This window comes from Phacochoerus africanus, chromosome 15 (assembly GCF_016906955.1).
Source record: "Phacochoerus africanus isolate WHEZ1 chromosome 15, ROS_Pafr_v1, whole genome shotgun sequence".
Taxonomy (NCBI): Eukaryota; Metazoa; Chordata; class Mammalia; order Artiodactyla; family Suidae; genus Phacochoerus; species Phacochoerus africanus.
In genome coordinates this window covers 13,015,722-13,040,714 of record NC_062558.1, presented here as the reverse complement: position 1 = coordinate 13,040,714, position 24,993 = coordinate 13,015,722, and the positions used below count along the sequence as shown (strand labels likewise).

Genomic DNA, 24,993 nt, shown 5'->3' with positions numbered 1-24,993 from the left:
CACTTTCTGTCTCAGGCAAAGTAAAAACAAAAGGTAGCTAGTTAAAATGACTAAACTATTGTAGACAATTAAAATGTTTTCCGAGTTACTCCTTCTACAAAATATCTGATGCATAGTCCTTGAAAAATATTAAATCAAAGGCATCTGCAACCCATCTCTTTAAATCTAGCTTGATAGGATCAATCATTGCCTAAGTTGATTTTCCTGATGATATAAAGCTCTTGGGAATTGAAATCCAATGAAAGAGGGGAAGAGTAACTGACATGAAATTGTATATTCAGATTCTGTTTTTCAGATTCTGTTTTACATTCCTAAAATTTATAAACCAACTTTGAAATCAGTGCTTAGGGATACTGGGAATTTTTTTATAATATTGCTTCATTGTAAAAAGTCATATAGTATTTATTGTGAAATGTGCTTAAAGAAAGAACAGCTTCTCTTTTGGTCAGCACTTCATTTTGCAACTTGGTTTAAAATTATTTTATTCTGGGGTTAGAGCAGTGAATTCAGGATAGTGTAATCATTCTTGTTACTGTGATTGCTTATTTTTTAAAGTGAATCATACTATAGGTGCTGAGTTTGGTAATCTGCATTTTTAAAGGAAGTCTTGTTATCACCATCCTCTTTAACTTAAATACCATGTGTGTTTTTCTATAGCAGTATTTTAATAACTATGTAATTATTTCATTGATATACTTTAGTTTAAGCAGTTATCAATACTATGCATTTAGTTTGTATCTATTTTTGTTATTCTTATCATCGCTGTAAGATTCTTTATGTATGTATATAATTATTAAAACAGATTCATAGAAAGTTGAATTGCTGGGTCAAGGGATACTTACTTTTTAAGGCAAATTGCCCTGCAGAAAGCTTTACCAATTTATATTCCTACCAACAGTTGATATAATTTCCTTCTTCATAAACTTTGGGCAGTATTGTAAATTGCTTTTTTAAAAGATAATCGCTAGCTTAATAAGTGAAAATAAAGATGTTTCATGCTTTATTACTTTGTTATTTGCTAGTAAGTTGAACATTTTATATTGTCTAGTGTTTTACATTTCCTTTGTTTACAATGTTTTATTTTACTGTTTCTTTTTGTTGAAAAATATATAAACCGTATATTTGTTCCTGATTAGTTTTTTAATTTGTAGTTTACTACTACAAAACATGTAAGATGGTGAGAGAGTGTCTCTAACGATAAATGCTTTTCAACATCAGCCTGTAGGGGTCTCTCTAAGCCAAATTTTTGGAAATCAAATTGATTTTAAGAAACTCTTATCATTGTCTGGGATGCAGGGACAGTCCCGGCGAGTTCAAGTAGAAGTGAAGTCTGTGCAGGAATCCGGGACTTTACCGCTGATGGAAGAGTGTATATTGTCTGTTGGCATTGGATGTGTAAAAGTCAGAGCACCCAGGTCACCCAAGATGCACGAGACCTTCCATGTAAGTTTCTGTTGATGTACCCACCCAAACGAAAGAATCTTTCGGAACCTCAGAAAACTGCCTTCCACAAACAGTCCTTTCCGTATTTTGCTTCTTTTGATATCTTAAAAAGAAACAAGCAAAAACACTCTGTTGCATTTGCATGAAATCACTGCACCAGATTGTTGGTTTTCTCTGGTACATGGCAAACTGAGGGTTAAAACATCTCAGCCTCCAGAAACTCCTTAGTGCCTGCTAGTGATTAACCTCCCCCATCACCCACCCCACTGCAGAAACCCCCTACTGGCTGGTAAAGACTCTTTGCCAGCAGGTGTTTGATTTCCCCTGGGGAGTGGGACTATAAACCCAGCAGGGAAAGTATTGTACTGGCTCCTGAAAAGGTCAAAGGAGTTGTTCTTCATTTTGCTATGAGAAACTCAAGGTTTCCCTCCAACTCCCCGGAAACTATAAAACCAAGAGTGAGGATGAGTGTAAGTGGGGGAGGAAAAAGCATATTCAGTAAATCAGAAAATATAAAATATGGGAAAAGATTCAGATTGTTTAGTTTAGCCTGATTCTTGGATAAATAATTGTTGTGATTCTGCATAATATATTTTTTTCTTTTAGGAGGAAGAGGAGGACATGGACAGCTACCAGGTAATGAAGCACTGGTTAGCACATAAGATCAGCTTGATTAAAGTACTAAATTACACATCCTGAGTCCCACCAAACTGGTACTTAATAGTTACAAATACTGCGTTTTCTCAAATATTGTGTTTTCTCAAGTTAAAACCCAGTAGGGGAGTTTCCGTTGTGGCTCAGCAGTAATGAACCTGACTAGTTTCCTTGAGGATGTGGGTTTGATCCCTGGCCTTGCTCAATGGCTTAAGAATCCAGCATTGCTGTGAGCTGGAGTGTAAGTTGCAGATGCGGATCAGATCTTTCGTTGCCATGGCTGTGGTATAGGCCGGCAGCCGAAGCTCCAATTCGACCCCTATCCTGGGAACCTCCCTGTGCCCTGGGTGTGGCCCTAAAAAGACAAAAACGAAACCAAACCAAAACAAAAAAACCAAACCAAAAACCCAGTAGGGGACAATCAGCTGTGACTCAACCCTTTTCCAAACCCGGGGCTCCCCATCCAGGTCCCTTCAGATCCTCTTCCCTGTACTTTTCCTCTCCTTTTCTCTTGGAAGAGCTGCCTCACTCTGGGCTTCAGCCAAGCTATGCCCCCTAGGTATTTTCCAAACTTTAAGCCAGCTCTCCTTTTCCCACTTCCTGGAATCATAAAGCTTTGGTTTTGTTTGTTTCCCCTTCTTTCCCTAATCTCCTGCAGGATTTTGTTGTCTGTTAGGTTTTATTTCCTGAGTCTGGTTAGTCATCCTTTAGGACCATCAGAGCTCTTTGGATCTTGATTATGTCATCCACTGTAGTCAGTCCTCTGGTTTGGCTTCATTCTAATTCGATAAAAATGTCTGCCTTCCTATAAGTCACTGATAAAAGTACTGTATCAGAGAAGGTTAAATACAGAGTCCTGTGGCACAACCATAGAGACTTCTATTAAGCTGACGTTATTCCATTAGTCACTGCTCTTTGGATGTGATATTTCAGTCATTTATAATTTCGTCCAAGTAGATCCATTGCACATTTCTCCATCTTGTCCACAAGAATGTCATGAGCTATTTGGTTAAGTGCCTTAGTGAAATCCAGATCTGCACAATATCCTCAGCATTCCACTGATCTACCCAGTCCTGTAACTTTATTACAGAAAGAAATGAGGTAAGATGGGCTCATGGTCAGGTGTTGACTGGTAGAGTTGTTCCTCTGGGGCTAACACCCCCGCCACTCAAAAAAACCCCGTGGAAACAAGGAGGAGAAGCATTTACATGGCTTGTATAGACTGGTGAAACATGTTGAAGACTGTAGTTAAGAAGTTTGAAAAGTTCTTATGATGATTCTGAGGGACATAAATTTGGGGATTACTAAGTATTTGTGATTTTTTTTATTTTTGCTTTTTAGGGCTGCCCCTGTGGCATACGGAAGTTCCCAGGCTAGGGGTCAAGTCAGAGCTACAGCTGCCAGCCTACACCACAGCCACAGCAACACAGGAGCCAAGTCGCATCTGTGACCTACACCACAGCTCACGGCAATGCCAGATCCTTAACCCACTGAGTGAGGCTCGGGACTGAACCCACAACCTCATGGTTACTAGTCAGATTCATTTCTGCTGAGCCACTACAGGAACTCTGTATTTGTGATTTTGATCCAGCAAAGAGACCTTAGTTGTGGGAGTGTTTGGGGTTCTACCCTTTGAGCCACCAGAAATGAGACTGGTTCTGGATCAGAGAAGGTCCTTTTGGAAATGGTCTGACTCTAGGACACTAATGCCTTAATTTTCAAAATAATGGGTGGAGTCAACTAGTGGTGACAATAAAGATGTTAGGGTAACACTTTTTTTGAAACATATTAGAGTAAGGTAAGATGGAGCGTCAGATATCTTGTCTTGACATTATTTTTACTATATTTACTATTTATTCCCTTGTTTTCTTCCAGGATCGGGATTTAGAGAGACTACGTAGAAAATGGCTAAATGCATTAACAAAACGTCAGGAGTACTTGGATCAACAACTGCAAAAGCTTGTCAGTAAACATGGTAGGAAAAGCACCTTGAATATTCCCCTCCCCCCAGATCGGTATGCAATGAATCCCCATTTGCAGGCACAGAAATTAAAAGTAGACCAACAGGAGTTCCCATCATGGTTCAGTGGAAACAAATCTGACTAAGTCTCCATGAGGACACCGGTTTGATCCCTAGCCTCGCTCAGTGGGTTAAGGGTCCAGCGTTGCCGTGAGCTGCAGTGTAGGTTGCAGACATGGCTCGATTCCCACCATTGCTGTGGCTGTGGTGTAGGCTAGCAGCTGCAGCTCCAGTTCGACCCCTAGCTTGGGAACTTCCATATGTTTCGGGTGCAGCCCTAAAAAGACAAAAAAATAAAAACAAGTAGATGAACACATCGGTGATAGGGATGGTGAGAGCATAGGGATGGTGCTTATTTGCCTCATATCCTTTCAGAAGCACATTTATCCAGTTGTAATGATGTCTTTGCATAGATCTCCGTCACTCTGTAGCAAGGAGAAAATACAGTACCTGCAGCAAACATTGTCCCTCAAAAATAGGTAAAAGAAGGTGCTAATATTGCTTGATTTCTTGTCCAAAAGCACTTGAACCCTCTGACTCTTGAAGCGATCATCCTGTGTGGTTCCACTGTAGGCCTTCCATGCACTGCAAATGTCCTCTCTGAGAGCACAGCAGCCTCTTTAGCTTGAGTTAGGTTTTTACTGTGCACTTTTTTTTTTTTTTTTTTGCTTTTTAGGGCCTCATTCAAATCAAATGGAAGTTCCCAGGCTAGGGGTCGAATCGGAGCTGCAGCTGCCAGCCTGCACCATAGCCGTAGCAATGTGGAATCCAAGCCTCGTCTGCCACCTAACCACAGCTCAGGGCAATGCTGGATCCCTGACTCACTGAGCAGGGCCAGGGATTGAACCCGCGTCTTCTTGGATGCTAGTTGGCTTCATTTCCACTGCGCCACAATGGGAACTCTTTACTGTGAACTTTTAACTACAGATTTGGAGAAATAATAAGTTGCTAGTGAACCCTTGTTGACCAGTTCCTGGGCTATTGGCACATCCTGTTGACATGCAGGACAGAGTGTGGACAGCAGGTGAGGAGTGAGATAGCTGTATGACCCTCATTGTTACTGTTGTAGATAAAACAGAGGATGATGCTGACCGTGAAGCTCAACTTCTAGAGATGAGATTGACCCTGACCGAGGAGAGGAACGCAGTCATGGTCCCCTCAGCTGGCAGTGGGATTCCAGGCGCCCCGGCGGAATGGTATGGATGGGTGGTTCTCTGTGCTCATGGAGCTGCTGGTTTGCTCTGTGAATTTTGCCTCTGCTTTGATTAATGGAGGACTCAGCATAGCACGTGGGAAAAAAAGTTGTTTGAATTAGAGGCAGTGTTAAGTTATTTTCATAAGTTGGAATAACTATGGCCTAAAACTGTGTTTTATTAAGTAATACTATTATTGGCCCAAATAATTAAGATTTCTGAGAATCTAAATCAATATTTAGTACCATTGCACTTAGCATTTAAAAAAAAACAGTTAATATGTTAATTACTTGGGTCATTCCCTTAAAAGACGGTTCGGTCATAATAAAATTGCATATCCAGGAGTTTTTGAGTTTGGTGCTGGTTTAAACTGAACTGTCAGCAAATGTTCTCTGCCACTTTATAGAAATTAAAAATAGTAATGTAAGCCACATGGGGCTGTTAGGTATATAATTTTACAAGAAAGTACCTTTAAACAAGGGAGCTTCAAGTATAAACAGGTACATGTGTCTTTTAAGACTGAGTTCTGGTATCAGAGCATACAATAATTATACATGAGAACATCAGGGAAAAGAAGCAGCAGTTATAGTTAAGTCTTTGTGGCATCTCCGACGTGAAATTATAGCAAACCCAGTACCCAGAATTATCATTGGTTGACCTGCCATAGCTCTGAATGTATTAAGGCTGAGTCACAAAGCATATACTGTGGAGAAAATCTGCTTTATTTGAGGTGCTGTTGTTCATTATGTTTTAGGACTCCGGTTCCTGGAATGGAAACACACATTCCTGTTATATTCCTTGACCTAAATGGTAAGTTAAGAGGTGCTTTCTGCAGGCTTTCCTCTGACAAACTAGTGTCCAAGTAATGCTTAGATTCTAACAAAACATGCAGTTAGACAATTCTGAAAGCCTAAAGTTCAAGTCTGTGTTCTCTCTCTCTCATTTTTGTTTTCTTTTTAGGGCTGCTCCTGTGGCATATGGAGGTTCCCAGGCTAGGGATCAAATCGGAGCTGTAGCTGCCAGCCTATGCCAGAGCCATAGCAACACGAGATCTGAGCCGCGTCTGCAACCTACACCACAGCTCACAGTAGGGCTGGATCCTTAACCCACCGAGTGAGTCCAGGGATCAAACCTGCGTCCTCATGGATACTAGTCGGGTTCATTACTGCTGAGCCATGATAGGAACTCCCCAGGCCTGTTTCCTTTCTTTTTTTTTTTTTTTTTTTCCTTCCAATTTTCACCCTTTATTGGGAACACGGGGCAGTATTACAGTCTTGGATCATTAAATGAATACATGTAGTGATACAGTATTGACAACAAGATGACCTGAATTCTGGGAGTAAGTGGTTTTCCAAGGAGTAGAAAAGAGGTGCAAGATCTTCTTCAAAGGAGAAGAGAACCACATTACTCAGCTGCCAGAGGTTTTGGCTTCAACTCATTAATGGCTGGAAGGAGCGCCAGTCCTGGTTAGCTATCCGTGATCTTCATCCCAGCAAATTGGATTCTCCAGTTTCTCACGGTACTTGTAGATAGAAGAGTGAATGACTCCAGACTGGCTTTTAAATTGGTCTGGATGACCACTAAAGTGTCCTCCGTTCATAAACTAGCACAATCTTCAGAGTGACTGTTGCAATATGGAGCCTTTCATGTACTCCCAGTTTATTATCATGTATTCCCAGTTATTATATCGTGCATAGAGGCTTATAAGTGTTAGTCCTGCTAGACCAACTCGTGCTACCCCTCGAAGACCACCTGTACATTTATATAACATTCCTGTCATGGTTCCAGCTGCTACTGTGTTGCGGTCATCTTCTGCACCTCTTGTTTTCTCAATGATGACAGCAAATGCACTATAGAGCAAAGCCAGAGAACCTAGAGTATTAGCCCAAAGTGCTCCTTGCCTAGTCATCATATTCAAAATCTGTATGTTTCTTGGTTTGGACCAGGCCTGTTCTGGGTTTCCTTCAATCCTAGCCGTAGGCCATTTACAACTGCAAATGCAGCCCCTGTCTTACAACATCCTCCAGTGGTAAAGAAGGCCAGTTCAAGTCTGCCCCAGGTTTTATTAGCTCCAGTTAGCAAAATATACTCATTTGTGTCCTGCACAAGATATCATGGATCCACATTTAAATAAGGAGATAGAGGGTTCATACCAGTTAGCAGGACTACCACCAGACCCGCCAGCTCCAAAAAAATCGGCTCACCCCCCCTGTGGTTTTGTTGCCGCTTCCCCTACCCCCTCCCTGGTATAGCAGCAAACTGCCCGTCTGCTTCTCCCCGCTGCCTCAGGCCGGGATCGTTGGATTGGCCGGTGCCTCGGTAACAGCGGGGAAACCCATGTTACCACCACCTTCTTCACAGGCTGACCTTACCCAGGTCTGTTTTCTGTGTGTCAGAGGACTCTAAAACTTGACAAAGAATTAATTGCCTGAAGAATAGTATCTTTATAATAGTGATAGGTGTGTTTCATCATGTGTTCTCACATTTCATTCTCCCACCCATACTTCTATGTGTGCTTTGGTCTCCCATCAATTTAGGATGCTAGCAATGTTTTCCTGCACTTAAAATATTTTCTTCTTTAATTCTTAGGAAAATACTTCTCTCTGGAAAGGGCTAATAACTAGTGGTGCTTAAGTAGAGTGTTTTCTTTTATCTGGTGTCTTCTTAGCATTCCCTAATGAATTTCTCACTTTTTGAGTTATTTTGCCATTCATCCCTGCCTAGTTTTTTTAAATAACTGTCATTTTTTCCCCCTCATGTAGAATATTTTGGATGTGGCTACACTTTACGTATATTCTGTCTGAGGAGGAGGTACAATGAAAAGGTAGATTAAAGAGCTAAAAATAAGTTAAAAGCCAGCATTTAAATTCCAAAGACGTCTGCAGAAGAACTGTGTATTAAAATGAACTATCCTAAATAGACAGGCTTGGATGTCCTCAGTGGTTTTTCTTCTGCCCAGCTGAAAATGCTTTATAAGACATCAGGTACTTAAGTCCTGTGCCGCTAGCTTACTTATATGTGTGGGAAATTTTTATGTACACACGGAGACAGAGAAGACCACTTTGCCACTTCATTGTCCGTCCACCTGTTGGGGTTTTAATGTCTTGCCACTCAAGGCAGCCCTGTATCCTCTCTTGTTCTCTTGAGCTTTGGAGACTGAGGGCAACTCTGGCCTGTCCTTACGTTAGTTTCCTAGATAGGTGAGGCCGTGTGTGTGTGTGTTTAGGAGGGTTAGAAAGTAGAAAAGAATAAGCTTAAAGAAGTCTATTGTAGGGCTGTTCCAAGACAGGAGCAGGACCTTGTTCAGCCTGTGCCCATTCTCAGTCCACCCAAGCCCACATACTAGAAAAGGTACTTTTGATGTTTGCTCACAAGCTCAAGATGGGTAGGGAGTTGGGAGGGCCAGGCTTGGAATGAATAACCAGAATACCACAGGGCAACCCTTCAGCTTCTAGCTCATATAGCCAATTGATTCTTTTGTTGAATTTAACAGTCAGATAATTGGAATCACTCTCATTCTCATTTTTGCGATGTACTAAAAGACAGGGAATTGGGGTTATAATCTTATCATTAACATTTATGGGCTGACCTGGAGAAACCTCTTGGGTTTCTTGGCTTCAGTTGCCTCCCGTGTAAAACAAGGCATAGAAGGAGGAGATTGGATTAGATAATTTCTTGAGGCACTTTCCATCTCTAAGATCTGTGAATTGTTTAATGGTCATCATCAGTGTCATGTCAGATTTCAGAGCCAAAAGCAAATGAAATCTGAGGCAGAAGAATTCTCATACTAAGCACATTGAAATTTAGCTGGTAGGGGTTATCCTTGGAAATGATCTTCTTATTTAATGGAACTTCTTTGCTTTCAGCTGACGATTTCAGCTCTCAGGATAATCTTGATGACCCCGAAGCTGGTGGATGGGATGCTACCCTCACTGGGGAAGAAGAGGATGAGTTCTTTGAACTACAGATTGTCAAGCAGCATGATGGAGAGGTAAATAAAGCCTAACTCGGGAAGATTGGATGAAAAGTAGTTTCTTTAACCTTTCCATGAACCTTTGGAAACAATCAGCAAGGTAATCATTTCAGTGCTTATGTTTCTCAAGAAATCTAAGTGAAACCTTTCATTATGACTTCCAGAAAGAGTAGAACCACTTCCAAAGGGAGTAGAGCAGTCCAATGACGTCCACTCAGTGTTGTACTTCTTTTCCTGGTGGAGCACATCTCTGTTAATATTCATAGTTCAGGTCAGCAGTAGGCCACTGCCTGGGGAAATGCTCCTGAAGTACATAGAGGTGAAAAGGCACAATGTTTGGGATTGACTTTGAAGTGCTTTAGTAAAGACTTTGTCAAAAGGGGAAAAAAGACTAGATGAAGCCAGCAAGGCAAAATCTTCATAATGTTTGAATCTGAGTTATGGGTATATAGTCAGGTTTATTCTCTAATTTTGAGTCTATTGGAAAAATTGTAAATATTTTCAGGAAGAAAAGCTGATGTGATACTCTGAAGGACGTGTCCTCACTTAGTGGAGTTCCGAAGATGCAAAACTTGAAGCTTGGTGCATTCCATAAAACAGTGGGCCTGTACCTTTATCTAATAAGTCAGTGTCATGAGTGACAAGAAGGACTGCGGAATAGGCCATATTAAAGTGGACTAAAAGGATAGAACTGCCAAGTGCCATTTGTGATTCTGGGTCAGAATAATTGCAAAATTTGAGTATGGACTCTCTCGTACGTGATAGCATAGTATCGACATTAAGTTTCCTGAATATGATAATTCTTTGCTCTTAGAAGATACTTGCTGAAATATTTAGGGATGTAGAGTTACATGTCTGTAACTTACTCTAAAGTGGTTCAGGGAAAAAAACAATACTGTGTGTGTATGTGTAAGAAAGGGGAAAGGGGCAGAATTTTAACAGTTGCTGAATCTGTGTGAAAGAGAGATGAAAATTCATTGTACTAACTTTCAGCTCTTCTTTTTGTTTATTTTTCAAAATAAATAAATTTTAGTTTCCAGCCAGGAGACTCCTGCTCTGTGCTCCCCAGGGTGAGGTGATGGGGCCCACATCCTTTGAGGACCTACTTTTGCAGGCTGTTCTCTGAGCAGAACCACACTTGTGCCTGGCAAACTACATGTCAACCCAAGCTTGGGTGCTTCGTTGTGAGGTTTTTTTGGTTTTTAGGAGGCAGGTGAGACCGACTCTGCTCTTTCTCTTTCTGTCCCACCTCAGGTGAAAGCCGAAGCCTCCTGGGACTCCGCGGTACACGGCTGCCCACAGCTCAGTAAAGGCACACCTGCGGATGAGCGAGTGTTTCTGATTGTGCGGGTGACGGTCCAGCTCAGCCACCCGGCTGACATGCAGCTGGTGTTACGCAAGCGCATTTGTGTCAATGTTCATGGCCGGCAGGTGAGTCACTGATCGTAGGTGAAGAAATGACTTTGGGTCTGGCCTTCTGTCCTAAGAGGCTCTGAGCTTTGTCCTTCCAGGTGACTGTTGACTGTCCTGTAACCGTGCTTGCTTCTGTCCTGGCGCACATCAGTCTGACTTCGTTCTACACTGATGGCATTAAATTGTTGCACAGATCTTGTTTATTACATAATCACAACTCATAGCCATTCTTTTGGGTGCCAGAGAGCCCTGCCACTGCTTCATCTTTGGCTTTTCATCTGGGTCCTATAATATGAGAAGGTTCACTGCAGATGTGCTGTTGTCTGTGCTGCCTACCCTTCATTTTCCAAACCTTTCTTTCCTTTTAGTCACCCCTGCCAGGTCTTTGATTCATGTATTTGTAGAGAGTACTCTGTTGAGCTTTGGAATAAAAATGAGTAAGGAATAGTCTGCATAAGGATCTGGTGTTGTCACTGCTGTGACGCGGGTTTGATCCCTGGCCTGGGAACTTCCACACACTGTGGGTGCAGCCCAAAAAAAGAAAAAGAAAAATAGTCTGCAGCTTTAAAGAGCTAATGTCTGGAGTTCCCATCGTGGCGCAGTGGTTAACGAATCCAACTAGGAACCATGAGGTTGCGGGTTCGGTCCCTGCCCTTGCTCAGTGGGTTAACAATCCGGTGTTGCCATGAGCTGTGGTGTAGGTTGCAGATGCGGCTCGGATCCCGCGTTGCTGTGGCTCTGGCGTAGGCTGGTGGCTACAGCTCCGATTCAGCCCCTAGCCTGGGAACCTCCATATGCCGCGGGAGTGGCCCTAGAAATGGCAAAAAGACGATAAAAATAAAAAAATAAAGAGCTAATGTCCGCTAGCCGATGAGGTGTGCATAAACAGAAGGCTCTTTCCTGCTGTGATAGTGCTACAGTGCAGGTGCTCACTAAGTGCAGACAGAGGCTGAGGGTTCAGCCAGAGAAGGCTTCAGAGGGGAGGGTAGCACGTGAGCTGCTCCGCTGCAGACAGGGGAGGTTGGCAGGCCAAGAAAGAAAGTGGGGGTTCCATGGAGAGGAGGAACACATGCACAGAGGTGGTGAGGAAGGCAAGGGCAAGGTGTGCTGCAGAGGCTGAGACTGTGACTGTCGACATAGCTGCAGACAGATTATGAAGGACCTTGAGCTGTGTGAATGGGTTTTATAGGGAGTTCCTGTTGTGGCTCGGCAGTAATGAACCCAACTAGTGTCCGTGAAGACTTGGGTTCGATCCTTAGTGGGTTAAGGATCCTGTGTCGCTGTGAGCTGTGGTGTAGGTTGCAGATATGGCTTGGATCTCCAGTTGCTGTGGTTGTGGTGTAGGCCAGGGCTACAGCTCTGATTTGACCCCTAGTCTGGGAACTTCTATATGCTGTGGGTGTGGCCCTAAAAAGACAAAAATAAATAAGTGAATAAAAAATAAAAAATGAATAGGTTTTGTAGAAAACTTCTAGATGAGCATATAAACTATTTCTGCTCTTGGTTTTGCAAAGATAGGATCTGGTAGGTTGATTCTAGGGATTCCTCTCAATATACGGCCTAAAACCAGGAAAGATGAAAATAAATCTTTTCATTTAGAAGAGTACAGTCATGGTTGACAGAGCCCTAGATGTAATCTCCACCCCTAAAAATTAATCTTTAGTTCTAAATGTCACACTGATATCAATCTTTGAAATGAAGACTGGCAGTAATGCTGTTAAAATTGCAGCTCTTTAGCTTGGCCATCCAGCATCAATAAATACAGGTCATATGGTGTGTCTCCCATTCACTCTTTTCTGAGTCTCCCTTTTCTTGGAAGTCTTTAAGGTATCGAAAAAGACATGTTGCTCTTGGGGAGCATTTTGAAGAGTTATTTGTCATTCCAGAGGTGTGGCTGTCAGGCACTGAGACTGACCTGGTATAGCCACCAGCCCTGCAGAATCCTTAAAAGATGCATTATGGAGTCACCAAGTTTCTTCTTTTTTTACCTTTTTTTTTTAATTGTAGGGATAAGGCATTGGTGCGTATTCCCCCTGGTTGAAATGATTTGGTAGTATCAGTGTGAAACTGCCGGCAGTTTCCCTCCCTATTCAGATAGTTCATTCCTAAAAATTGCTTCTTTGTAGCAAGAACAGAGACTTTCTTATGACTCTAATACATGCAGGTTAGCCTCAATTCCATGCAAATAGAAAACAGAAAGGTAAGATAAAGGCAGCACCCATTCCTTCTCTTTCTACCAATTAAAACAAAACTGTCGCTATACTTTGACCAGTGTAATTGGCAGTGGCTCCAGCCTTGCAAGGGTAGAGGCAAGAGGGAAGGGATGAAAGAAATGGCTTCTAAGAGGCTAAAATATTTTTAAAAATTAACCACAGACCATTAAATTATTATTAACTAAGTTTGTGAAAATATGTACTTCTGAGACCAAACAGTATTTTTTCTTTTCTGTTTGGGAATTTTTACCTATTTCCTACTTCACTTTTGCATGGGGAAAAGGTTCATTGTCAGTTTAATATTCTCTTCTTCTTATCTTTATTCACCAATTGTATTCTGGCCTCATCCCTGCTCTTTTCAACCTCTGCAGAATGTTCAGTCTTAGCAGCATCTTCAAATGAGTCATCTATGCATTAATTCAACAGTTCAATTCTTAACCGTGCAAAGAGCACAGTCAGCATAAACAATGACCATGCACTCTTAAATCATTCTTCATAACGATCCTGCTTTGGTCAAGAATTTAATGCCTGAACTTGTCAATATTCATAGTGCAAGATGTCCATCGTGCTTGGGGAGGGGCGGGGGGTGGAGGGGAAAGAGTCACCAGTCCTCGCTTACATCTTAGTTAGAAGGTCATTTTATTGTGTAGAAGTCAACAATCTTATTTCTGTGGCCTTTAAACAGAATTGATCCAGATGCCTAGTGCCAGTTTCCAGAGTTTAGGGTCTGTACTTTTCATATGGTGGGTATAGGACCTGTCACGTGGCAGGGGTCATATAAATTGGTTTGGGGCACTAAGACAAAGTTGAGGAACCTATATTTAATGATTTGGATCTTGATATGTATTGGAAATATGTTCTTTTTCTTTTAGGTTAGAGTGAATGTAGCTCCCTTTATGCCGTTTCTGTGTTAATGAAAACTCTTGTCTTTGAGATGAGAAACCATATCATATTTGTTTTTCTCTAGGGTTTTGCTCAGAGTCTCCTAAAAAAGATGTCACATCGAAGTTCTATTCCAGGCTGTGGAGTGACTTTTGAAATTGTCTCCAATATTCCAGAGGTAAAGGATCATATGAAATTCAGATTTATTAAAGATAAGCATGTAAAAAGAGATGACTCCCTGAAAAGTCACGTACCCAAGAAATATTTATAAAATGAAAATGTATATTTAGGGAAATGTTATAGATTTGTAGGGGAAATCTCTTAATCTTAACTTGATTCATAGAAAAATGTACTTGTGGAGTTCCTGTAGTGGCTCAGTGGTTAGCGAATCCGACTAGGAACCATGAGGTTGCGGCTTTGATCCCCGGCCTTGCTCAGTGGGTTGAGGATCTGGTGTTGCCATGAGCTGTGGTGTCAACGCGGCTTGGATCCTGCGTTGCTGTGGCTCTGGTGTAGGCCGACGGGCTACAGCTCTGATTCGACCCCTAGCCTGGGAACCTCCATATGCCGCAGGAGCGGCCCAAGAAATGGCAAAAAGACAAAAAAAAAGAAAAAAAAAGAAAAAAGAAAAAGGAAAATGTACTTGTGTGGCTAGAAAGGTGCTGATTTTAGCATTTAGTTAAAGAAGAATCTTTTGAAAAGCAAATCAGTACCTTTTTACCCGTAGAAGAGGATGTAACCCTTGAAGGGAGATAACACAGCCTAACATAGAGTTTCAGGGTTTCATTTTGGGATCAAACAGAAATCTTGTTTCTGTCAATTCTTAGTGAAACAAACTTGGGTAAGTTACTTTAAGCCTAAATTTTTTCATTTATCAAATTGGGTTAGTTATACCTTTTGTACAGGGTGGTTTTAAGGATTAAATGAGACAGTATATAGAGATTGTTGTGCACATGCTAAACAATAAATTGTAGTTGTTATAGCAATTACTGTTATAACTACTATTGTGATTATATTATTTTATTTCTCTTTCTGAGCTAATTGAAATATGCACAGGAATCAAACAAATGGAGCTGAAAATATCCCTGATGGAAGCTTGCTAGCAGGTGTAATTTCTATATGCTTTCTGGTACTAAATCTCTGATTTAGGCAGATTTGTTCACCTGGTTGTTGCACAACTAGTAAGGAGGCCTTCCTTATAGGGTAGAAGAAGTGAGGGGTCTAAGAAAAGGACTCTGAAAAAGAGGAAGGAGAAGGGTTCCTTCTGCCACATTGTTTCTCTGAAACCAGGGAGTGAGTGGGGAGGTTCAGACTCTGCTGTCCTTGGAGATGGAAAATGGGACTGGGACCCTGAGATGAGCATCCCTCCCAAGCACACCATCCACAGTGCCTTCATTCTCCTCATTCAAGGGCTTGGTATTTGTTAATTGATTCTGTTGAATATTTGAACAATAGAGGGACGATATATATTTTAAGACAGAAATCGGTTTGGGGAAGAGTGAAAAGATGACACAGGCTTTGTTTTAGAGTTAGTATATCACAGAACACCAAATAATACCAAATAGAGACTAATTCCTCCCTGGATCTTCAGAGTGTTAGGCTCACACAGCAAATAGTAACTGTTTATTTAATGTGGAGCCTGCCGAACATTTAAAAATGGAGCCTGTTTTTGACTTAGACTAGCTGCAGTGTCTTGGGTCTGAAATAGATTACTCTTTGTATGCTGACATGTTTAGTGAGAGACTGTTTCTTGTTCTCTGTATCTGAAATGATTTCTGAGTTTCTGCAGTTGTGTCCGAGCCTAACTCTATAAAACGGTTCGAATGCCGTTGAGAAACAGGGACGGCTGTTGTGATCTGGCTTCAGTTTTTCCTTTTCTCCCTTCATCTTTGCGAGGTGATGTGTTTGAGATCTTGTTAAGGGTGTGGATAACGTGGATAAGTACATTTCTTTAAAAGTCAGTTATCCTCTTCCTTAGAAAATGAGGATAATGTCTGTTCACTTAGACACCATAAAGTATCCATGTTGATTGGTAAAAATTTCCTATCAAGAATCAGGAGGCCTAAAAAAAAAAAAGAATCAGGAGACCTAAGTTCTAGTCCTGCTCTTTTTCTAATTATGCTGTTTTCCTCTTTATCATAAAATGTGGATGATTCCTAGGCCCAAAGGAATTACTGTAGGAGACAAAAGTTTTATAAACTTAGGCCATCTTCCAGATTTTTCCATGTTTTATCTGTTCTAAGGCGTATGTCAATTTTAAAAGTACTTTTGAGGTTAGACTGTATCTTACAATTGACGATGCCATAAGTTAATTGGCAGAGTTTTTTTCTCCTCAGTGGTATATAAAATATTTTTTCTTAAAGTTGATGGCATCTTAAGTTGCAGTGGCACGTGGATATGTATTTTGTAGTTTTTGATATAACAAATTCACAAGTAAATAAAGTATCTGATTTTTCCTGAGAAGAGTCCTTTGTTATGAGCCAGGTTACCTTGAGATAGTTAACTGCATGAAAAAGTCCCTCCCTGACTCTCGAATGTCCCATTTATATGCCTGGACTGGCCGTGTAGAGGGAACAGGGGGCAGCTCTGCTGGAAAGCACAACGAATGGAAATTTGCCTGCATACTTCTTTTCTTGGTTGGCTCCTAGCTTTTGGCCTCTGCCCCTCCAGAGTTGGGGATCGAGACCACAGTTGGAAAATAATTGTCCGTGGGAGGCAGCTTATAGTAAAGGTGTTCTTTCCCTCCATCCCTGTATCTGCCCTCTGTGAAGGTTGTTTGGATCCCACGCACATCTGGCTGTTACTCCAGCTCCTCAGTCCTCCCTCTGGCCCCTCAAGATATGTTCCTGAAGTACAGTTGTGGTTAGATTTCCAGTTGGCCCACCAAATCCTTTCCCACCAAGGGTGTCTTTGTTTGCAAGATATATGGGAGTGAACAGATTTGTTGATCAAACTACTGATTCACCTGCACTGTGTTTAAGTAGCCTTTTAAGTTAACCTAACCAGCATGTATACCATGATTTCTGTAAGAAAATACATTTTGAGTTCCAAAAGCTGACTTGAAAACGGAATTTTGGGAATTCCCATCGTGGCTTAGTGGTAATGACCCTGACTAGTATCTATGAGGACGTGGAGTGGATCCCTGGCCTCACTCAGTGGGTTAAGGATCCGGTGTTGCCATGAACTGTGGTGTAGGTTGCAACATGGTTTGGAGCCTGCGTTGCTGTGGCTGTGATGTAGGCCTGCAGCTGTAGCTCCAGCTCCAATTCGACCCCTAACCTGGAAATTTCCATATGCCGCAGGTGTAACCCTAAAAAGACCAAAAAAAAAAAAAAGAAAAAGAAAGAAAGAAAAAGGAAAATGGAATTTTGGAATGCATCCCATTTGTTAGTACTCTGTGTGTGTTTGTATAGATTAAGACGTTCTTGTAACGTTTTCTTCTGCAATGTTCTTAGTTTTAATATCCAATTTTCCATTCTGCAGGATGCCCAGGGAGTAGAGGAACGAGAAACATTAGCAAGGATGGCAGCTAATGTTGAAAACACAGCTTCTGCTGACTCGGAGGCTTACATTGAGAAGTACCTCAGGAGCGTGCTAGCGGTGGAGAACCTTCTCACTTTAGACCGTCTTCGCCAGGTCAGCTGACGGTGGCAGAGGTGCCAACCCAGCCTGGTCCTGGGTTTGACTTTGTGCAATTCACAGTATGGTTAGGTCTAAAGTTTTGAAACCTCTAAATGGAGCATATTTAATTTAGATTAAATTTGCCAGGTAAGTCTTTGAAGATGCAAAAACTACATTTGGAAAGTTCCTTTTTCCAAGACACCAAATGCTGTCTGGTTGCTTGGAAGTAGTAGAAGAAGATACATAACTCTTCCTGGCTAAAAAAGTGTTTTACACATTCCTTGATGCTGGGCAGTGATGTGGCTGAAGAACTATGCAGCCTGGGAGCAGAATGCTGTGCCCTTCTTTGACTGCTACAGCCTCAGAGTGGCTTTCTAGAAGGCAAAAGGAAAGTGCCACCTGTAAACCTAAGCCTCTGAGGAACCCTAAATGTAGCAAGATTGAGGCTTTTTTTTTTTTTTTTTTAACCAGAAATACTAATGAAAAATAAAAGTGAATGGTCTGCCTTTGTTTTTGTTTTCATTTTTTGTCTTTTTAATGGCCCCACCTGCAACATATGGAGGTTCCCAGGCTAGGGGTCCAATCAGCTGCAGCTGCCAGCCCACACCACAGCCACAGCAATGCAGGATCCAAGCCGCCTCTGTGACCTACACCACAGCTCACGGTGGTGCCGGATCCTTAACCCACTGAGTGAGGCCAGGGATGGAACTCGCAACCCCATGGCTCCTAGTTGAATTCATTTCTGCTGTGCCACAGCTTGAACTCCTGGTCTGATTTTCATACTCTTTCACCTGGAGCTGACTTCTGGCCAGTTTCAAAAGGGCCATCAGTAGACAGGGAAAAGAATGATCCAGGTAACCCATCAGACTGTTTAATTAACTTTGAATAATTCACAGTGATGGGAACTGGGTCATTCTGTTACTGAAGTAACAGCCATTATTTAAATAACTATTTAGAGCCTGCTCTAGAGACTGTGACTTTGGAGGTGAGATGGCATACTCTTTCACCTGGAGCTGACTTCTGGCCAGTTTCAAAGGGGCCATCAGTAGACAAGGAAAAGAATGATCCAGGTAACCCATCAGACTGTTTAATTAACTTTGAATAATTCACAGTGATGGGAACTGGGTCATTCTGTTACTGAAGTAACAGCCATTATTTAAATAACTATTTAGAGCCTGCTCTAGAGACTGTGACTTTGGAGGTGAGATGGCTCATGTTTATTTTTCTTCTGCATATTCTCTGGCTGACAGGAAGTTGCTGTGAAGGAGCAGCTGACAGGGAAAGGGAAGCTGAATAGGAGGAGCATTAGTTCCCCAAACGTGAACAGAGTGAGTACCTGGGGTCCATTCCCTGCTTGGCTTGGGATCTGCTTTCGCCCCCCCCCCTTTCCTTGTATAACTTCTTTCTGCCCTTTAAATCTCATCTTGGATGTCATTTCCTTCTCTTAACAAATGTAAGCGTCCCCTTCTCTCCCCTATGGCATCGGTGCATCCCTCTGTCACTGTCCTTCCTGATATTACAGGGAAAGTATCCATCTAAGTCCTCTGTGGTGTTTCTCATTGATGTTCATGTCACTAGTGCCTCACTCAGTGGCTGCAAGTGTTAGGCAGCTGTTAGTTGAACTAAAGCAAAACTGTCTGAGTGCCCAGGGAAAGCTCTTGGAATTTTCTGGGCTTAACTGAATTCTAAATCGTGAAGTCTGGCCTAGGTTTACAGACTCAGTTGCTTAAAGGCCATTCAGGTAGCATAAAAGAGTAAAATGAGTTAGGTTTGTTTTGTTACAGTGTCAAAAGTTTTTCATTGTGTTTTAAAACATAGATATAATTAATATGCATGTTAAGCTTACAAATAATTCTTCACAAAGAAATATGCTTGTGGCCCTGTGATTTATCTCTCCTTTCCTTACCTTTGATAAAGATACGGATATGAGAAATAGTACACCTCTGTCTGAACTTCACACCAAGAAAAAGCAGGGTACAGCATTAAAGAGCAGCTGACCCTTAGCCTGTGTGTTGGAGAGATCACAGCCAGAGGTAGGAGGAGGTCAAGCTGAAGGGCACATGTGGCCTCTGTGAGACCGAATGACATCACTGGTGATCTCAGAAAGATTGGGAACATTCTCTGACAGTAAAAAATACCATTTTAATTCAGCATAAATATCTTCTCAATTCTTCAGAAAATGATAGATTAAAATGTGCTGGTATATGCAGAGATTTGGTATTTAGGTTTAAAATGGCTTGTGTGTATACATTTGCTCTAGTACCCAGAGAAAGGGGTCATCACATCAGGAGGTAACCAGGGACGTGGTGCCCTTCACGAAGGGGTGAATAGAAGAAGCATTTTGCACTCAGCCCAGGTGGTTGTTACCTCAGTGTAAGCTGGGTATCTGACCTTACTTAAACCTCCCATCTTAATATGGTTTATCAGTTTAGTTTTTAAAAATATTGTGCTCAACAGTGTCCTGAAGGCTGCTAGTCTAGTTTGCAACTTTACTCTTGACAGTCTCTCTGATACCATCCTGCTTAATGTTCTGTGGATTTGGTTTTCAAGGTCTTGTATTTCCAGTACCATATATTTGTGTACTTTTGCACATGAAGAACTAACCGCCCACTTTATTTCTTATTCAGCTGTCTGGCAGCCGACAGGATCTCATTCCATCCTGTAGTCTAGGTAGCAACAAGGTAAGTGTTTATTATTGTTCTCGATCCCTCTTAGACCTATTTCCCATTCACCATCCTCCTTTCAAATATCTCATGCTAGCTTTGCATGCCAAAATTTCTCCCACCTTTCTATACTATGTGAAATTTATTGGAAAGTGTTTAGGGTTCATTTTTTCAAAAATCTGCCGTTTAAAATAATGTTACCTAGACCTTATTATCACTCTACTTTTTAGAGGTTAAAAAAACAATTTAGTTGCTTAAGTTCTTATTTCTGTTGAAAATATTCTTCCTGTTTGTGGAACTTTGTATCAGATTTTTTTACTTTTTTTTTTTTTTTTAGCTTTTTAGGGCTGTACCTGTGGCATATGGAGGTTCCCAGGCTAGGGGTCTAATCAGAGCTGTAGCTGCTGGCCTACGCCACAGCCACAGCAACTCAGGACATGAGCCGTGTCTGTGTCCTACACCATAGCGCACAGCAATGCCGGATCCTTAACCCAGTGAGCAAGGCCAGGGATCAAACCTGCGTCCTCGTGGATGCTAGTCACGTTTGTTTCCGCTGAGCCACATGGTAACTCCTTGTATCAGATTTTTAATAGTAGCATATTGGTGCAATGATTGGAAATGTATGAGGAATAAGATTATGTCTAGAAGTTAATATTTGTTAGAAGAAAGAAAAATAAGGGAACACAAATATTGTTAGGTGGAATGTATTTTACTTGTTAACATAGCTCTCCCCAATTTATCAGAGTTTTAAGCATAGATCATTCATTATCATTTACCTAACGGATCACACCTGACATGGTTGTAACTGGATGTCATTTAACACAGTTTTGTGCCTGCCATTTTTTGATGGACCTCATTAAATGTTGGTGCTGCTACTTGTGAACAAGGTGCTCTGTATTGGTACCTTAGCCCTTGAGGAGGCCAAAGTATCATATGAAATGGTCTGATATCAGGAAGTTGTTTGAGAACAATCTTGGTGAAGAGTAGGGTATGGATAAAAGAAGGCTGGCAATTTAGTAATTATCAAAGACCTCTCATACTACTCTTTCTAGTTTTGTTCAATATTCTACATTCTGTTTTTGTATATGTTTTGAAACATTCCGTATAAAAACTTAGGAAGAACAATGAAGTTGATGAAAAATCAGATTCATCTTTAAGATCTAGATTACTAGAAGTTTGTCTGAAATAATACATTTATAGGTATGTATATCCTATGATTTCAGGCAGACTACCAGTAATCTAAATCTTAAATCTATATATATCTCATTGTTTATAGACATGTAGACTGGTCTCCAGCTCCTCAGTTCACTGACCACCTACCATGCCTCTGAAAGGTTTGCTGGGTACTCCTTGATCTGGGTCCATTGATAGGTGCACTTAGCTCTTGATAAGCACAGTTGTGATTATCTAAACGAAGCAGAGTTTTTGGAAAATTGATTGTGTCACTAGTTATGTATAAGTGAAGTATTTTAAGGAAAATATATGAAACAAGCATGACTTTTGGGGGTTTTGTTGAAATCCATCCAGCCCAAAGGCATTCCTGTCATGGCTCAGTGGCTAACAAACCCAACTAGTATCCCTGAGGACGCGGGTTCAATCCCTAACCTCGCTCAGTGGGTTAAGGATCCAGTGTTGCCATGAGCAGTGGTGTAGGTCACAGATATGGCTTGGATCCCGCGTTGCTGTGGCTGTGGTGTAGGCTGGCAGCTACAGCTCTGATTCATCCCCTAACCTGCGAATCTCTATATGCTGTGGGTGTGGCCCTAAAAAAGACCAAAAAAAAAAAGAAAAAAAAATCCATCCAGTCAAAATCCTCTACCATAAAATTCCATGAAAAAAGTGCCCAATATTTCTTAAGCATTCCATCTCCCTCTAGTTTCTTTACATTTAAATGGAGAAAATGATAGTATGTGTGCTTGAAATAAATGATCTTGTTTCATCTACACCAAGTAAATAGAATAAAGGAACATAGATGCCAAACTAGAAGCGTGCCTAGGAAGAGTAGGAGCCTGGGGGAGGGGTACACATTTTCATAGGCATGATTCAGAGACCAACCCTAACCCTAGCTGCAGAGAGGAGCTTAAGCTTCTGGCTGAAAGGTGATAAGTTCTACCCAAGGGGGAAAGGGTTCCAAGCAGGAGTGTGAACAGCGGGTAGGAGGAGAGATGACAGTACATGTGGAGTGAGTAAGGCAGAGGGCGTGGTGTGGGGCAGAGACCAGAGGAAAGGGGCCTTGTTTCAGGAGTTGATAGGATCAGGGTTCTTGGGGAGGTGGGAGGATGTGGTGAAGTGCTAAAAACAGTCTCCCACTCTGGCCTATAACCCTCTGACTTTGGCCAGCCACATTCTGCATGCCTGTATTTATTGATGGTCACTGCATATTAAAATTAGAATTGTTTTGCTGAGCTTCACCGAGATGGAATTGATGAGATAATTAATCTTAAAAAGATAAATTAAATTTTGTTAACTACTCCCAACTTTGGATTTCACCTTATGGCCTAAAAGAAATCACTCTTGATAAGCTTTTCAATTTAAAATCTTCCTAATCACAGTGATGTTGTTATTTACTGTTACTGGCTAGTTCATCATTATTGTAAGGCAGGCTTTTTTATAGATAATAAGGAAAAATTAGCAAACTTTTTATGACCAGCCTACCAGATTGGACCCATATTTAGGTGCAGAATTAAGTTCAGCAGATTGTTTTTCCATCTAAACAGTGGCTGTGCATTGTGATCTTTTGCAGTGCAAGGAACTCGGTCAACATAAAAATAACTGGTATTATTAAAGCCATTTTAGGTGGAATTATTATTTTTAAATAACTTATAAGGGATTTATCATCTTCTGATTGGAGGTTTTGATGCGATTAAAAGTAGGCAAAAGCTTAAATGAATATTCAGCTAATAAAGTGAGTTGTGCATTTTGGTTCCATCACTTTCCTGAAAACTGCAGTTACTTAGTGTGGCCCTGGATAAGGCTGGTGCCAGCTATGAGTCACTTCTTCTTTAGCTGCATTAGAAGCCACCTTTGGACCTGGAATGTCACTGGCACTTCTCTTTATTTACCTCTTTGCCACTTTCCTGATCAAAACCAGACCTCCTCATGGAACACCCAAAGCACTTGTGCCTGTCTGGAGAGCAGTAACAGGAAAACTAGAGGTGCCCCAGGGGGACCGGCCTTGTCCTCAGGTCGGCTGAGAGCCTTCTGTGTTTTTCGCTGTTGGGCTTTGCCTTTAAGCACAGTGCTAGCTCCAAATAATTGTTACCTCAGATAGGATTTTATTTCTTTGAATTGAGCCCATTAGCACAAGTAATCCCTAAGGAGTATGAAGCTAGTTTAGGGACCCAAAACGAAGCCAGCATTTTCTCTCTTGGACCTCCTCATTGTGGCCGATTCTGAAGGCCCATAGATGCGAAGAGTATCAGAAACATTACAGATTTTTCTCTTCAGATTTCAATAGAGTGTACATTGCTGTGGTGGAAGGGGGAAAAAAAGCCACACTCTGTCCTTTTGGAAGCTGTGCTTGTAAGAAAGCAGAAAGATCCAGTCTCTGCCCAGGTCCTTTTTATTCCTTGTTCCAAGTTCATCTCCCTCTGAAGTCCTTCATCTGGGCTGCTCCCTTTTGTCTCCCCCAACATTTCAGTGAGAGGATAACTCTGGAACAGCCGGGCACATAGGGTTCATTGGAAGGACACTAATTGCCTTGTCCGGCAGTGGGGGCGGGGGGGGGGGGCGCATTTTGTGTTGCTAGACCCTGGACCACAAATTTCACTTGTGGCAGGAGAATGGACATGTACTGCTAGAGAAAAAGAATATAGTGGATGATTTTGGCGGAGTGTTGCCCCAGAGATCTGTGGGCATCAGAAAGGTGGAGAAGTGTTGTACCCAGTTGATCATCCATGTTTGTTGCTCCCTTGCAAGCAGAGCCTGTTGTATCCCAGAGAGATTTGAGACACTCTGTGTGCTTGTCTCTAGTCCGCGAGACCTGGGAACCCTTGGCAGTGAGATCCCTCAAGATTGAGATGACGACTGGGGAGACAGATGAGATGGAATGTTCTCCCATAGGGCTAGCAGCATGACTAAGGGGCTGTGGATGCTCTCTCTCTGCATCCTTTCAAGTGTTCTCACTTGAGGTATTTGAATAAACGAGACAACAAGAGTTACTGCTTCCATTCAGACTTGAGAGTAACATTACATGTGGGAGTGCCAGCTGGGGAAAATTACCCGGGAAGCTAGCAGAGCCCCGAGAGTGCCTCGGAGAAGAGGTGACACCTACTTTATTTGTCATTGGACCACATTATACACCAAACAGCTAAGGTGCTGACTCCAAATCAGCTCCTTAGTTTTCTTAAGGGACAGAGTGCCATTATGTCTGCTGCCAAACGAGGAAGAAAAATCTAAAATATGAAAATGGATTTATTCCCAAACTAAGTAAGTTGTCTTCAGAGCAGCCTTGCACGAACTTAACACTGCCAACAAAGCATGGGGCTTTTCTTCTTCTGAGAAGCTCTGAAGAGTGGTGACCTTAGTGTCCAGCCACCTGATTGTGCTGTCCCAGAGCACACAAAGCTGCAGCTTCCCAGACAAAGAATTAAATTTAAATGCAGAAAACAGTCACGAAACATTAAAGTATGTAGATCAGTGTGTGACTCACTACTAAGTGAAGTGTCTCAGAGTACATCTTTCTCTCATCATCTTTTCACATCCCTTTTGTTTCCTTGCTTCCTAATGCTGAGCAGCATATCATTTTTTAAAACTATCCAGGGCTGTGAGAGTTCCCTGGGAAAGTGGCCTTCTCTAAGGTAAACAGGATCCAGATCACTTAGGGCTTATTGATTTTATTATGATCAGTACTTAGATTGCTGCTAAAAGCAGATAGGTTTCCAATACACATCTGCAACCTAAAGGGCTTTCCAACTCG

The 24,993-nt window shown here is 41.7% G+C and overlaps 1 protein-coding gene and 1 pseudogene across 1 annotated transcript in view; one reads left to right on the top strand and one right to left on the bottom strand.

Moving 5' to 3' along the window:
• The window catches only part of KIF13B (kinesin family member 13B), a 201,580-nt gene that overhangs the window by 131,078 nt on the left and 45,509 nt on the right, over positions 1-24,993 (top strand). The window contains exons 25-35 of the mRNA XM_047762410.1: positions 1,297-1,443; positions 2,050-2,079; positions 3,973-4,072; positions 5,187-5,313; positions 6,065-6,120; positions 9,177-9,301; positions 10,538-10,714; positions 13,877-13,969; positions 17,275-17,427; positions 18,663-18,740; positions 20,040-20,093. Of these exons, the coding sequence (XP_047618366.1) occupies positions 1,297-1,443; positions 2,050-2,079; positions 3,973-4,072; positions 5,187-5,313; positions 6,065-6,120; positions 9,177-9,301; positions 10,538-10,714; positions 13,877-13,969; positions 17,275-17,427; positions 18,663-18,740; positions 20,040-20,093 (1,140 nt within the window). The remainder of the gene's footprint in view (positions 1-1,296; positions 1,444-2,049; positions 2,080-3,972; positions 4,073-5,186; positions 5,314-6,064; positions 6,121-9,176; positions 9,302-10,537; positions 10,715-13,876; positions 13,970-17,274; positions 17,428-18,662; positions 18,741-20,039; positions 20,094-24,993) is intronic.
• Positions 6,926-7,649, bottom strand: LOC125115560 (mitochondrial import inner membrane translocase subunit Tim23-like; annotated as a pseudogene).